Source organism: Piliocolobus tephrosceles, chromosome 10 (assembly GCF_002776525.5).
Source record: "Piliocolobus tephrosceles isolate RC106 chromosome 10, ASM277652v3, whole genome shotgun sequence".
Taxonomy (NCBI): domain Eukaryota; kingdom Metazoa; phylum Chordata; class Mammalia; order Primates; family Cercopithecidae; genus Piliocolobus; species Piliocolobus tephrosceles.
This window is the reverse complement of record NC_045443.1, coordinates 6,139,758-6,155,405: the sequence shown is the minus strand read 5'-3', so window position 1 is coordinate 6,155,405 and position 15,648 is coordinate 6,139,758. Positions and strand designations below refer to the sequence as shown.

The 15,648-nt window shown below is 45.3% G+C and overlaps 1 protein-coding gene across 1 annotated transcript in view; it reads left to right on the top strand.

Moving 5' to 3' along the window:
* The window catches only part of ANO2 (anoctamin 2), a 364,608-nt gene that overhangs the window by 107,282 nt on the left and 241,678 nt on the right, over window positions 1–15,648 (top strand). Inside the window, exons 9-10 of the mRNA XM_031936252.1 lie at window positions 11,570–11,625; window positions 13,164–13,205. Coding sequence (XP_031792112.1) covers window positions 11,570–11,625; window positions 13,164–13,205 — 98 coding nt within the window. The remainder of the gene's footprint in view (window positions 1–11,569; window positions 11,626–13,163; window positions 13,206–15,648) is intronic.

Sequence of the window (15,648 nt, the reverse complement as noted above, 5' to 3'; positions counted from 1 at the left end):
CCTGACCTCGTGATCCGCCCGTCTCGGCCTCCCAAAGTGCTGGGTCAAGCAGTTATTTTCGAGTGTAGTGCAGCTTCTCATGGGTAATACTGTCAACCTCACCTCTAAGGGCCCACTGGGGCTTCAGTCTATTTATAGGTCTAGAAGCAAACAGGGGTGTTGGGGGTGGCTCTTGAGGAGAATCAACATTTTCTTGCCTGGCAACTGCCTCAGCGAAGGCCATCACTGTTGCCTTTCATTCTTTTGCAATCAGTGCCCTAACTTTAACAGTAGACACCTGGTGAGGCTGTGAATGCACCTTTCATTGCAGGTCAGCCACTCGCATGATAAGAGCTTGTGTCTATTTTTCCACAATTTCAGCTCTTTCTCTACAGGAGATAAAACTGTCACTCAGGGCAATCTTAGCAGATTTGATGCTCAGAATCTGCTTCTGAAGTTGGGAGTTAGAATCCCTGAGTTCATCATTTTCTTTCATCACTTGGTCCACTGAACTTAGGAGCAACCAACCAGCTTCATTATGTTCCTTGGTTCCCTGCATATGGTCAAAGGTATTATGAATAGAGTCACTAAACTCCTTGCCTCTCATGAGCAGTGAATCAGGAGTGTCAAATGCATTTATTTTGCATAACTCTCTAAACAGCTCATGCCAAGGACTATCAGTGTTCTCCGTGCTATTAGAAGTAGAGTCCTTAGCATTTTGGGGTCTAATCATACCAAGCAGCTAACTCCAGAAACCCAAAAACCAATGAAAGAACTCCATCCTTAATATTCTGTTCCTCTAGAACCACTCCTGGTAGAAAATGTGTATTAGTGTTCTCTAGAGGGACAGAACTAATAGGAGATAGATGTGTGTGTGTGTGTGTGTGTGTGTGTGTGTATATAGTATTAACTCACATGATCACAAGTTACCATGAGCTGAGGAGCAAGGAAAGCCAGTCTGAGTCCCAAAACTGAAGAACCTGGAGTCTGACGTTTGAGGGCAGGAATGGTCCAGCACAGGAGAAAGATGCAGGCCAGTATAGCCTTTTCATGTTTTTCTGTCTGCTTTATATGGTAGCCACACTGGCAGCTGATTAGATGGTGCCCACCCAGGTTAACGGTGGGTCTGCCTTTCCCAGTCCACTGACTCAAACGTTAATCTCCTTTGGCAACACCCTCACAGACACACCCAGGGTTAACACTTCGCATCCTGCAATCCAATCAAGTTGACACTCAGTATTAACCATCATATCTCCCATAGTTCATGTTTTTTTCTTCTCAGTCTTCATCTTCCGCAACTTCCTGCATCCTTCCAAGCCTTCTTTACTACACCTCCATCTTCTGATAGTTGTTGGAAGGTGCTGTTGACCTACTCAACTGCCGTCCTTCTGTTTTTCCCTCATGGGTCACATTTTCCTTGATTTCTCTTCCTTATTCCACATTTTAGATGTTGTCAGCTTCCAAGTTCCTTTGGCCTTTGCACTCTCTATTTTCTCTATATAGATGACTTGCAACCATCTATTCTTGCTCCTGTTTCTCTCACCAATTGCAGCCCTGCATTTCCAACTGCTGGATGGATACCTCCACTTAGATGTTCACCAGAACCTCAAATTCAGCATGTCCACTTCTCTCCTCTCTCTCTCTCCTGCTCCTGTTTCTGTTATTGTGACCACTATTTTCTCTATTTTTGCTCATGCCGTTTCCTTTGCCTGGATGTCCTGCCTGTGTTTTTCCCCAGTCTCAGTGATGCCTGTCCCCAGATCAAACATCACTGTCCTCCAGACTCTTCCTTAAAGCCCTTTCCTTGGAGCTCTTATCAAACTGAATCTCTTTCTTGCTTGTTTTCTACACCCATGGCTTAGACTCCTAAGGCAGTGAGTCATTGAGATGTTTCTGAGTCATCTTTTATGCCCCAATGCACCTCACTGCCTGTCTTGCACATTCTACTCAGTTGATTTGATTGAGTGGATCAATTTAAAAATGCCCAGCCTGCTAGTCCCACAGCAGTTTCTGGTCAGTTTCTGACTATGTGTGTTCATGGACAAATAACCTCTCTGCATCTCAGCTTACTTTTATGTAAAATGGGGATAATAATATCTATCTTGCAGAGTTTCTGTAAAGATGAAGTAAGCGGCTGTTAGCTTGTTTTGTAAACTGGAAAGTCCTAAAAACAAAAGTTTATTTTGGGGGACAGTCTCCAGGTTGTTGGAAGGCCACTGGAGACTAGAGGCCCCCTCTGCTTTAACATGGATGTTTTTTATTGTGTGTGTGGGAATCTGAGGGTTTTTTGGTGATGTCTCAAAGTCAAATGTCAGGATTTTGTTGTTGTCTTTGAGTTGTATTTATAATTTGGTCTTTCCTTTTTGACATTCAAAAAACATTTAATGAGCACCTGCTGTGTGTCAAATGATGTTAGAGAAATGGAGGGATGCCAAGCTGAATTTAGCATAATTTCTACCCTTGAGGGGCTCTTAGTTTAGCCACGCAGACAGACGTGGAAACAGATTGTGATGAGGCAGTGTGGTAGGTGCTATAATAGAGATACGTACAGAGTGCAGTTGGAACATAGGGGAGGAGGCAATTAATGCCCATGTGTATGTCTCTATATGTCTAAGTATCAACGTAAATCATTGCTCCCAGGAAAATTAGGTATGTCAGGAGTGATCATCTCCAATTACAGATGGGCACAAAGAGGATACGTGACTTTCCCAGGGTGACATCTTGAGTCAGAATTGAGTCTAGAACTTGGGTACCCTTTCTCTCATCCTATTTCCACTACCTTTGGGATGCTACAGACTAGGAGTGGAGTTAGCCTGAGTCTTTAGAGTCTGTTAACTTCACAGTAGCCGCTGAGGACTTACTAGCTTTGTAACAAGGGGCATGTGACTGAACTCCGCTTCTCAGCAGAGGAGAACCCCAAAGGCCAGATTTGCAGTGGGTTGACTTCTGCCTATGAAGACCAAGTGCCCTCTAAGCTCTTTGGGCAGCTTACCAATCTTATTTAAAAGATAAAAAAAAAAAAAAAAAGAGGAATGTGACAACTCCATGAGGCCCCAAGATAATATGGAGGCCTGAGCCACAGGGTAAATTTAGATTTTATTGCCTTTCTTTCTGGCTTATAAGGGGTGGAGGAGAAGCATGAGTGACTAGAATCAGCTTATATTCCTCCAGAAGATTGTGTCCTCATTAAAAAAAAAGAGAGAGAGAGAGAAAAAGAGAGAACAGGACTGGAGTTGGAATCGTAGGTGTTTTCATTGATCCTTCACTCTCCGGGTTATCTTTTGTATGGTCATTTCTTTTGCAACCATCTTACAAAGCTTTATTCCCTTTCCCATTGTACCCAATTTAAATATTAGAAAATAGAAAAGATACTAAAGATAGTAACAACTTAGAAATTCTCCTGTTTATCTAGTAATGTCTCTTTTTTCTTTGAGACAATACATTTTTACTGAATGCCTACTTTTGCAAAGCTTTAACCTATATACAAGTAGTATGTATTGATATATTTATATTCCCGCCTTGTTCCACAAAATTTCTGGGGTGGCTTACAAGAAAAACAGTAAGACAACATAGTATAAAAATAAATTGAAAAATAACCAGAGAAAATAAATTAAAATAGAATGTCAAAACTAGGAGGAAGAAAATAGAACACATACTCAAACCATAATGTCCTCTAGTTTCTACAGTTGAACTGCAAATTTAACCTTGAACCAAAGTGAAAGGGGAATATGGTCAGGAGTATAGCTCTTGCTGTCTACAGCAATATCTTGCTGTACAGAAATCTTTCTAAAATCTATCACACAATTTCCTGCTTGCTTATGTAGAACATGCCTACATATATTCTCCACATAAAGGCATATGAAAATTTTTCTGGATTATTCAAGATCATCATTAAGAACATAATGATTTTCATGTACTTTCAAGGATTATCAAAACATTATTAGGATTGTTTGCACCACCTTGCTCTGATTTCTTGAATTTTTGACTCTGGTAACCTCCCTTCCTGAGTTTTGCTGTCTCAGTTTTGCTTTTCAGTGTGGGAGACAAAAAAACAAGCTCATTAGAATTTTGGGTAAAGAGAATATAAAATGCATGGCAGGAGGGTCTGAACGATTCTGCTGTGGAAAAGGGACATCACATTAGCAAGTAGGTTTTGTGAGATCTATTTTAGCTGCTCATTTATTTTTTTCTTGTTTCTGGGTTTTCTGTTGTGAGAACTGAGATAACCAGATAAGAGGCCTCTGATAAATGAGGTGTTACTGTCACCAAAGTAATAAGAACTCCTTGCATGCTTGCAGTTGTATGTTTTTTGAAACACTTTAACACTCATTATATCATTTGATCCTTTAAACTGCCAGCAAAGTAGCTTCAGCAGGTGTTAATTAGCTTTACAACGGAGAGATTAACTGGCACACCCACAGTTAGAACTTTGGAGTTGGATTTAGAACTTAGGTTTCTTGGCTCTTTGTCGTTGCTTTTTAACTCATTTAATTAGTAAATGGACAAAGTTATTGGAAAAAGTTTCCCAGAAGAGGTGGAAGCTCAGCCCTTCCCAATGTAACATCCATTCACTCATTCAACACGTATTTACTGAGCACTTACGATGTGACATTCATGTTCTGGATCTGGGGAATGGAGTAGTGAATCCAACAGACACAAATCCCTGCCCTTAAGGGGCTTACTTTCTAGTTATGGAAGACAGAAAATAAACCAAGAAGTAAATACAACGGATAGGATGTTGTGTAGGGATAAGGGTCAGGAGAAAGAATAAAGCAAATAAAGGAGATGAAAATGAAGGGAGAGTGGGAAGGTATTTTAAATAGAGTAGTCGGAGAAGGTCTTTCTGATGTAATATTTGAGGAAAACAGGAGCAAGCCACATGGCTGTAAGAAGACAGTTACTTGCAAGGAAAGCAAATAACACAGAAGACATGGTGGTGGCAATTCCAGAGAATCAGTTTGGGTCCCAGTAGGAGCAAATAGCACACCCCAATTAGGGTAATTCAAGGTGGGCATATGTACAGATAAACCGTTTACAAAGGGATAGACAGGGAGTTGGGGAATGCCAGGGACAGCACTGTAACCTGGAATGAACAATAGCAGAGCTCTTACCATCCCTAGACCCATGGAGAGAAAGAGAGGCCACTGCAACGTGGAATCGGGTAGAGGAGGTGGCCTCGAGCAGGTGACTGTTTGGGCAGAAGACCAGGGGTCTCAATACTGCTGATAGCAGTACGAAGCCAGAGAGCACCGTCTGTTCATGTCAGATAGAGGACAGTAGAGAATATATCTGGAAGGGGAAGGTGGAAGATGGGCACACGCCTGGCAAGGCTGGAGAAGTGGATGCCAGTTCCAGCTCTGGGATGAACAAGTTGTAAAACTTCGGTCAAGCCATGTTCCCTGTCTGGGCCTGTTTCTCCCCTCATAAAACAAATGGAGCCTCTCAGTGCTCTCAAGCTTCTTTCTGGCTCTGACATTTCCCAGACTCTGATTCAAAGGAGCCACATGATCTGTACATATGAGCCAACGAGGCCCAGGGAGGGGACTGGCTTTCCTGAAGGTTCACAGAGAGCAGGTACCAGGGGTGTGGCCAGTACTCGGGGTTGCATGTTGCCTGCAGGCCTCAGAGAGGTTGAGGGCAGACAGTTATAATGAAAGGGAAGATGAGAACAAGGAGCATCCAGAGCAGTTGGTGAGGATGGTTGGAAGAAGTTTGTACTCCTATAGCAATTCTTTGCATGTGATTATGGGCGATGGTGCTCAGGTATGGTTGCATGCGATTGGCATCACAATCACCCAGCGTGCTTGCTAAAACCCTGGCTGTCCAGGTCGCATGCCACATTTGCTGAATCAGAATCTGTGGGGCAAGGTCCCAAGATCTGCATTTTTAGTAATCTACCCAGGTAATTTTTAGGAACTCTAGAGTGAACCAAAGAAAAATATAAAAATAAAGATAGGGTGCACTGTTGTCGAAGGCTTCGTGACCTTCTTACACTTGGGAATAGGAAGGCAAAGCACTCTGCCTCCTGCCTCCTGGGGATTTGACCACTGGAGTTCTGACCACCCAAAAATAACTAAGTCTCTCTGTGAAGGGCGTAATTTTGATTTTTCTAGTATTGTATGAACATTTGGCATTCAGTCCCTTTTAATGCCCTAGCCACCAGCTAGGTCTCTGGAACTTCTTTTCCTTTCCTCCGTTCCTCCCTTCCTTTTTTTCCTTCCTTCCTTCCTTCCTTCCTCCCTCCCTCCCTTTCTCTCTCTTTCTTTCTTTTGCTCTCTCTTTGCTTGCCCTTCCTTTCTTTCTTTCTTTCTTTCTTTCTTTCTTTCTTTCTTTCTTTCTTTCTTTCTTGTTTGCTTGCCCGCCTTTCCTTCTTTCTCCTTCTTTCCTTCATTCTCTTTCCTTCCTTCCTTCTTTCTTCCTTCCTTTCTTCTCCTTTCTCCTCCTTTCTCTCTCTTTCCCTTCCTTCCTTCCTTCCTTCCTTCCTTCCTTCCTTCCTTTCTCTTGCCTGTCTTCCCTCCCTTCCTCCTTCCCTCCCTCCATCCCTCTTTTCCTTCTTTCCTTTCTTCCTTTCTTCTTCTTCCTTCCTTCTTCCTTCCTTTTTCTTTTCTTTCTTTCTCTTTCCTTCCTTCTTTCTCTCTCTCCCTTCCTTCGTTCTTTCCTTCTTTCCTTCCTCCCTTCCTTTTTTCCTTCCTCCCTTCCTTCCTTCCTCTCCTTCTTTCTTTCCCCTGCCCTGTCCTTCCCTCCCTTCTCCTTCCCTCCTTTCCCCTCTCTTCCCCTTCCACTTCCCCCTTCCCTTCCCTTTCCTTCCCTCCCCTTCCCTTCCCTCTCCTGCTCTGCCCTGCCTCCCCTCCACTCCCCTGCCCTACCCTGTACCATTTTCCCTGCCCTTCCCTGGCCTCCCCTCCCCTTCCCCTCCCTCACCCTTTCCTTCCCTTCTCTTTCTCTCTTATGGGGGGTGATGTTTAAAATTAGTATAAAAGGACAAAGCAGGAGGAGCTGACCTTAAAAAAGTGTGGGTGGACTAATGATCAAACTTTTTAGAATTCTTTCATAACCTCAAGAGGAACAACTCAACCTTTCCCTCTTATTGACCCCTGGAAGTGGGAGATTATGGATTAATGCCCACCACATTCAGAGACTGAAAATATTTGTGAGTTTGGGTACCGCATGGTGGTGGAAGTGTGTGAGGGATCATGATGCCTCCTTAATCAATGTCATCTTTCCTAAGGTCAGTTATCAGAGCCCTGGGAGTTGACTTTACTATTGAATAACTTTCTAGTGCAGTTTGCCATGGAAAGAAACTCAAGCCTCATTGACCACATCAGAGGAGGATAAACACCTTTCTTACTCCTTCATATGAAAGTTACTGTTGCTTTTTCATGGACAGAAAATTACAGGTTGATGGAACTATATTTTCATGGACATTTTGGTGTCAGAGCCTTTAAACAAATGTATGCTTTGGGCACCTCCCCTCCCCACTCAGGAGCCAATGTCTTAATATTTTGACCAAAGCCAGACCGTGTTGTGTGTTGTAAACATCTGGTTTATCATTCATCCAGCTGAACTGGTTTACATTTTCTTAGAAGAAAAGGCTTGGGATTAAAGGCATTTAAGTAATTAAGCACATGTCAAGACAATTTGGTGATGGGTAAATATAGTCTCTGTTAAATGCACCGTCTGGGAGCTCTGGTTTAGATTTACGTCCGGCTGGAGTGCAGGGATGAAAGCACAATGCCGGGTGGACTGGGCCCTGTTCTTGGGAGAATCAAAACCAAATGGGTTTTCAGGAGCATGGCACCCATTCCTCTTAAGTACCTGTCCCAGTGGATAAAAGTTTCCTTTGAGTCTGGCCTGGAGGGAATAGCACTGCAGTCCCTGTCACCCAGCAGCACTTGTAGATTTAATGAGACTCTCTTTGGGAGGTAGACCATAAACTTCTGCACTTTGGTTGTTCCTTTGTGTCCAGGAAATCAGATATGTCTGTGAAGCTCAACGCTAGGTCTCAGCTTTGTATGACGAATGTGTGTTTTCAGGTACCAGTGCCAAGTCCTAAGCCCGCCCCAGTCATGTTTCTTGGCCCTGCCCCTGTGGATGTGGGACTGTGGTGCTAGGCCTGGTTGTGTCAGGCTGCACAGACGTGCGGTCCATGCTGGGCAGGCAGGAAACATGAGCCTTTTCCTTTGGAGGTTTTTAGTTCTAAACACTAGGCATGAAGTACCTGGTGATTTGAAGGGGACATGGGCACGTCGACTTCGAGGATCCGTGAGGGGCTCCTCAGGGGCTATACTTTGAGCTGAGACAGTGTTCCTCTTAAGGAAGACAGGGAAGGGAAAATGTCCTCAGTGCTTTTTCCTTCTCACTGTCGCCCATCCTGAAAGTAATAGGACAAAAGGTTGGGTCTCTCTGTCTCTCCCTGGGTCTAGAGCTGAGAGGAAAGAATATAGATGCAATCCGGAAGAAGAAAACTTTGCCATTATGGCCAGATGGATGGCGCATGATGGAACCAATTAGCCCATTTTTGCTGAAAAGAAAGAAAAAAATCAGAATTTCAATTTTCAAAGCAGGGACTCTTTTTAAAAAACGTTTGATTATTTTCTTCTTGTTTTAAACTGATTTCCATGCTTGTTTGGGGGTAGAATCTTGGTTTCTGAAGTCTGTGGGTGAACCGGGAGGCCAAAGGAATCCCTGTTGTTGGGTAAAGTTGTGGATGAATGCTTAAATTTCAACATGCCTCTCCCGCCCCATTCCTCCTCCTCAAATGTACTTTCTTCTCCTTTCCCCTAGCAGCCACTGATTGGGATCACCCATAGGATACCACCTGAAAAGTAGGGAGTACACAGCTAGAGGGAACAGAGAAACATCCAGTTGCAGCATTTTGGGGGGGGGCTGTGGTTATCTGCGTTAGGACAACTCTGGTTTTATAACTTGAGTCTGCTCCAAAGCAAAGGACCTTTTACCTTGACTTTCTGTCTTAGGAGACAGAACAATGAGCTGGAGTTTAAAAGTTTCTTCATGAGCATAGAATGCTCAACGAAGCAGTGAGGAAGGCGATGGACAAGAGGAGTACTGAGATAACTGCAGTCACAGGGCCGGTGACTGTTAGGGCTACCATCTCTTCTGTGTTTCCAGCCATGAGCTAAGTGCTGAGACACACAGGTGAGAGGAGTGCTCTCTGACCCAGGCCAGGCCTCTGGGGAACACAAAACAATGAGCAAACCTCGTCCTGGAAGTGAAGCAAGCTGCCCACTTCCAGCTGCACCGTGCACAGGAAGCTTTATTTGAGATGGGGATTAGGGCGCATAGCTTTAGTGTCCCAATAATTTGAGACATTTTTGAGGATCTGGCAGCTGGGACCAGGAGTTCAGGTTGTCGGTCTAATGGCTTAATGCTTCCAGACACTTGGCTATCGTGCAAAGTCAAGCTGAGAATTAGCAGAAGAGCTAAGTAGGTGAAACGCCTGCTGGACTTTTCCTTGGAGTTTAGGGATTATCTTCACAGTATATACAGCTGCCACGGCAACCGTGGGGTGTGACTGTAGGGATTGGGTTGGGTGGGTTCTGGGGTGTGGTCTAGCTGGGGCCTTACCCGCCTGTGATGCTTCAGCCTCTATCCAGGCCTACAGCACTTTGTATCTTTTAACTACAAACTCCCACAAACTCCCCTCCCGGCTTGGGACTCCTCCCTTTAATTATGGTAGGGTGGCTTCATGTTGCTGTGGTTATGGCTCTTGAACTGATTAATGATGCTCGGAGTGAAATCGTAGTCTTGTGAGTCAGACAAATCTGCAGTTCAGCAAACCTCCAGGGCACCCTTCCGCCATCTGCACTCCCTCTCCCCACCCTCTGCTCCCCTCACCCCGCAAAGTTATTTCTCATGTTTTGTGTGCATGCCAAGGAGGAAACTTAAAATCAGGAAAGGACTGGCCCTTTGGTGACGCAGCAGTACCAAAACACTCAGCTTTCAGCTCATTGGAAGAGCAGCCACTTCCACCGGGTACCCCTGGCAGCCTCCCGTGGGCCTCCGCTCCCACGTGGGGCCCAGAGAATAGTCTTTGTGCCATCCAATGTCCTGGAACTGTGGCAGATGGGGGCGAGGTTTGAGGAAGAAGAGGCTGATGGAGGGGAGAGGATTGTCTGAGATCCTCTGCGGTCTCTGAGCATGTGGGTGGGGCATTGGGTAGGAGCGGGAGGTGGAAAGCCATGAATTTTAATGAGTAAATGTTGTCTAGATTTGTTATCCAACCTCGGCGTTTATTCAGAGCCATGCAAATGCAGATTTCTTAGCATTTGGACATCATACATCTTTCCCTCCAAAACCAATTATCTCCTCATCTCACTACAGTCTACAGTCTCTTTGGAAAGAATGGTTCAGGGCAGAAAGTAAGTGCGAGACAAGGGAAATCATTGTGTACCAGAAACTCCCCCTCTCCTCCCCCTCCATGATTAAATGTGGATCCTCGTATGGCGGGATCCTTGGTACTACGAGTTGGTGAGACATAATCCCTCCCGTCTGGAAGCCAGCGACCCAGGACAGACCATCCCGACTCAGACAGAACACACAGACCACTTTGTAGCCTCTGAAAAAAACCAAGAACGAAACAAGTAAATAACGATGACTTTATGCTGCGCAGAAGGTTCTCTGTTGTGAGTATAATGGAGTTGGAGGGACAGAGCCATTTGTTCATTTCACATTTGTTTAGTAGGGTCTGCTATGTGCAAGTGGTGTGAGACACTGTTGGAATTAAAACATAAATCCCTTGTATAGTTTTCAAACTTTTTGGTCTCAGGGTAACTTCACACTTTTAAAAATTATTGGGAACACCCAAAGGGTGTTTGCATGGCTATGTCAACCAATGTTTACTGCATGAGAAGTTAAGGCTGAGAAATTGGGAAAGTACAAGAATACACAAACACATGCCATTAGCCACAGGGGATGATGGCAGCACATGTCACAACACCCCACTATGCACTTGTGAGAGAAGAATGAGAAAGGAAATAATGTCTTAGTGCTATTAGAAAAATAGTTTTGCCTCCAGGGACCCCCAAAAGCCTCATGAGGACTCCCAGGGTTCCCCAGACCACATTTTGAGAACCACTGCCCTATTGCTTTCTGCCCACCTCAGGGATATTATGGTCCAGACGGCAGATCAGTCACAGCCAACACTACCTTGTGAAACAGCAGGAAGGAGCTCAAAGTGCAGTCGAATGCTCTCACACATACTTGTATAGATCATGATTAAAATGATTCATACAGCCATTCATTCCTATGTGGTCATGGAGCACAGAGACTCTCACCTGACGGTGGTGGAAGGTTATTGGACTGGAATGACTGGAATCTTTGAAGATAGGAGGAATGTGAACTTTGAGACAGCATATTTGATATGAAAACATCATTTCGTATTTAGGGAATGAAAAAATATTGTTCTTATACTAAGAACCAGAGCTTGACAAAAGGTTCTAGCCTGGCTGATATCGAGGAGGATGCACTGATTCTCAGGTGGGGGGCATGTGAGAATTTAATCAAAAAACAAGGGTTACGTTGAGAAACGCCTGCCCCAGAGTTACTATTTTCATCTCCCTTTCTTCCGTAGGTATTAACTCTCTGATCGCAAACAATATTTATGAGGCTGCCTACCCTCTTCATGACGTAAGTACTATTTTCAACAGCGTGCTCTCTGTAGTCTTCAAAACGTTGAAAACCACAACTTTTCAGTGGCAATGAAACGGGTGAATACCTGCAGGGTGAGGCAGGAGTGAATGATGACATTAAAATACCTTGGCTGACCCTGGACTGCTCATTGTTGACAATAATCCCCAGTTTGATTTTTGCCAATCATCTCAAACTGTCTCGCCAATGATTTCCCCAGAAGACAAAATAAACTGGGTTTTGTCTGAGCTTTCCCTGTATTCCCTGGCTTTGTTTTTAGCAAAAGTGTGACTATACAGATGTGGCATGAGGGGATGAAAGGGAGGAGATATTGGTGAGGGTGGTGGATGGTGGTGGAAGGAGACTGAAAGGCCTGGGTTATCCCTAACCTGGGCTGTCAGACCCGTAGCTGCCTGAAAGTGGTATTTTTGTATGTGAGAGTTTTGTGCAGATGTGAAATTCCTCCTTAGCATGTTACATATTAACGAAAGATCATTATTTTAAAAAAGTTTTTTTTGAAGAAAATCTCTCAGAATTCCTTGTACGATGGTTTGGTTAAGTAAAGAAAACAGAATGACTGAAATGCAAGCTCTCCTTGACTGGAGATAATGTTATGAACAATAATGTTACGAACTTCCCATGATACAATGCAATGGTGTTCTTCAAGACAACTCATGAGAATGTAACTGGTCCTTCAGCTAAATGCTCCCTGGCTTCACTATTCATCAGACTGGTCAGGTCTTGGGCACCTGCCATGCAGTAGTGCCATTTGAGACTGCTGAGGTGGGGCTCCCTGACTGCCCAGCAGGAATTTTTTTGATGGGAATCTCCTCATTCCTGACATATTTGCAGTGGCGTATGCACTGCTAAGTTCTGCAGTTATGGACAGAGTGAGCATGTCATGGCACGGGTGATTTTCACATGATGGGCTAAACCATTTAAAGTCTGGAGCTCTGCCATTGCATTGCTACGAGGGGGCATAGGCTGATATCTGAAGTGTGTGAGGGGGGCGCATCTTTGTGTGAGAAGTTATTCCAGGAAATGTGGCAAGTGTTGATGGCTAAGAAAATGGAGTATCAGCCCCTTACCATGCCATGCTTTTTTTTTTTTTTTTTTTGAGATGGAGTCTCGCTCTGTCGCCCAGGCTGGAGTGCAGTGGCTGGATCTCAGCTCACTGCAAGCTCCACCTCCCGGGTTTATGCCATTCTCCTGCCTCAGCCTCCCGAGTAGCTGGGACTACAGGCGCCCGCCACCTTGCCCGGCTAGTTTTTTGTATTTTTTAGTAGAGACGGGGTTTCACCGTGTTAGCCAAGATGGTCTCGATCTCCTGACCTCGTGATCTGTCCGTCTCGGCCTCCCAAAGTGCTGGGATTATAGGCTTGAGCCACCGCGCCCGGCCCATGCCATGCTTTTGACCTTCCTTATATGGGAGTGAAAAACAATGATATTAGAAAACAAAAAAAGAAAATCCTTTCTCCTTTGGCACCTGTTTCTGGTAATTTCATTGGCTTTATCCAGCATCCCTTTTTCTCCCACAGGGTGAATACAATAGTCCAGAGGACGATATGAATGACAGGAAGGTAAGCCTGCCTCATGCAGCATCTTGGACTTTGGGCATGAGAGACTACGGGTGGGTGTGGAAGGGGCTAGAAGTGCCTTAGATGTTCTCTTTACCTGCTTATCTACTTTGCAACAGTTTTTCCAGCTCCCCATTTTCCCCCACCCAGGTATTTGGAAATGTGAGTGTGGTTGTTACTGCACTTAGTGCCTGGAGAACCACAATGCCAACTGTCCTGAAATATATCCAATGCCCACCACACAGCTCTCACCCCACCTTCCCATGGCAAGACAGCACCAGTTGAGAAACATTGGCTGTCCAAATTCCTTAACTGATAGGTGCGGAAACGGAGACACAGAAAGCTTGAGCACCTTGGCCTGGGTCACACAGCCACAGGAAACAGAGATGGGGCTCGGAACACCTCTGGCCCTCGAATCCAGGGTTCTTGCTTAAAACATGTGATGATCCGTGCCGTTACGGCTTTTGGAGGGTCAACTTGAGGTGATTCTTGTTTTCTCTGAGGCAGGCAGGTGGAGTATAGCCACTCCCAAATTACGGATGAGCAATCTGAGTGTGAGGGAGGCTCAGTTGTGCTTTGTAGTTCAAAGCTAGGAATTGGAGGTTACAGTTAGTGGAAGGAACGTGGCCCCAACCTCTTCAGTGGGGATGCAGCAACGATCCCCTCGTGCCATCCTCCTGCTGGCGTCTCCCCACCTTCAGCAACTCTAGTGAGCAGAGGAGGGTGGGCGATGGTGGGAGGGATGAGGAGCTGAAGCTCAAGCAACTTCCCTCCCCCACTCTGTTGTCTGGAAAATCATGCATGCCCCACGTTGCCTTGCGAGCAGCTTCTTTTTATCCTGCCTATTAGTCCCTGTTATGAAGTGTTAAGTATTAAAAACATAAAAGGTCTTTTCCAGAAATACTGCAGTGATTGCTTACACATGTCCTCTCTCTGCCTGCCCAGGGAATCTGCTGTAGTGTGGCGATGTCTTAACTCATCTGTTTTCTATCCGATGCTAATAGTCTCGGTGTTTAATTTCCTGAAAAGTCCCGCATCAGATTTAAAGGAAAAGGAGAAAGCATGTCTCGCCACATCTCACCTCTCTCGCCCAACCATTTTCTGTCCTCCCACTCTCTAATTTTTCCTTCCTTCCCTTTAAATGGTGATCACCATCCATTGCCTGCCTAAGAAAACTCCTGCTGGGTGGTGGTGACCCCAGCCTGTCTAGGAACATTACGGAGACCCGGAACACACCGCAACTCATGGGAGAAATCAGTCAGCCTTCTGTCACCTGCAGTAATGGAAGAAGTAAATTACAGACTATTTACAATATCTATGTTGTAGATATAAAAATATGTATTTGTCTTTGGAAAGATACGAAATTACTGTTAACCACAGCAGTGCCTTTTAACAAAAAAATTTCCCATCACAAAATGTTTCTCCAAAAGGCTGATACAATGAAGGACATGGAGAAGGCTTGGGAGCTGCAGTGTAGGGTGGCCTCTCTGGGGCCTCTAGGGATTATTCACCGTGTTGTCCCAGCCTGCCCATCCTGCCAGCACCTGGATGTTCTCCTTCACTCTTCCTTACAATTTGTGGCTGTTCCCATGATCTCCCCAAGGCCAGGTTCATTGCAGGCAGATTCTAGGCAAGTCGAGAGGCCCTAGAGGATGTCAGTCTCCCTCTCCTGAAGCTCAGCTGGTGCTATTGTACAGTTTCCGTGACTCAGACTCAGGCAGGGGCTGGACATCTCTTCCTTTCCCCTCCTGGAGGGTCATTAAGGAGAAGCTTCTGGCCGGGCGCGGTGGCTCACACCTGTAATCCCAGCACTTTGGGAGGCTGAGGCGGGCAGATCACGAGGTCAGGAGATCAAGACCATCCTGGCTAACAAGGTGAAACCCCGTCTCTACTAAAAATACAAAAAATTAGCTGGGCGTGGTGGCGGACATCTGTAGTCCCAGCTACTGGGAAGGCTGAGGCAGGAGAATGGCATGAGCCCGGGAGGCGGAGCTTGCAGTGAGCCGAGATCGCACCATTGTACTCCAGCTCTGGGCGACAGAGCAAGACTCTGTCTCAAAAAAAAAAAAAAAAAAAAAAAAAGAAGCTTCCTCCCTCTTGAGAACAAGGGTTTCCTGCCTTCCTAGAAGCCAGGACAACTGGAAGAGGGAGCAGCCTGGGGGTAGGTGGGTCCCTCCTGGCTTCCAGCAGCTGCCTAGTTCCCCATTTGCCAATGCTGTTTAGTGTCCTGGAAATTCCCCGAGAAGTGGCTGTCACCATCTGCTCAGGGCTCCCCAGCTCTCACTGACTCTCTGCAGCTTCTTCATCCACTTACAGGGGAGAACTCAAAGTAGAACTTTGGATGTGACTTCCTTTAGCATTCTGGAAACCCTTAGTCCTGGATTTTCTAGCCTTTGCAGGTGGCTGTCTTCCCTAGTGGATAGTTAGTAAGTGACCCACTGAAAAC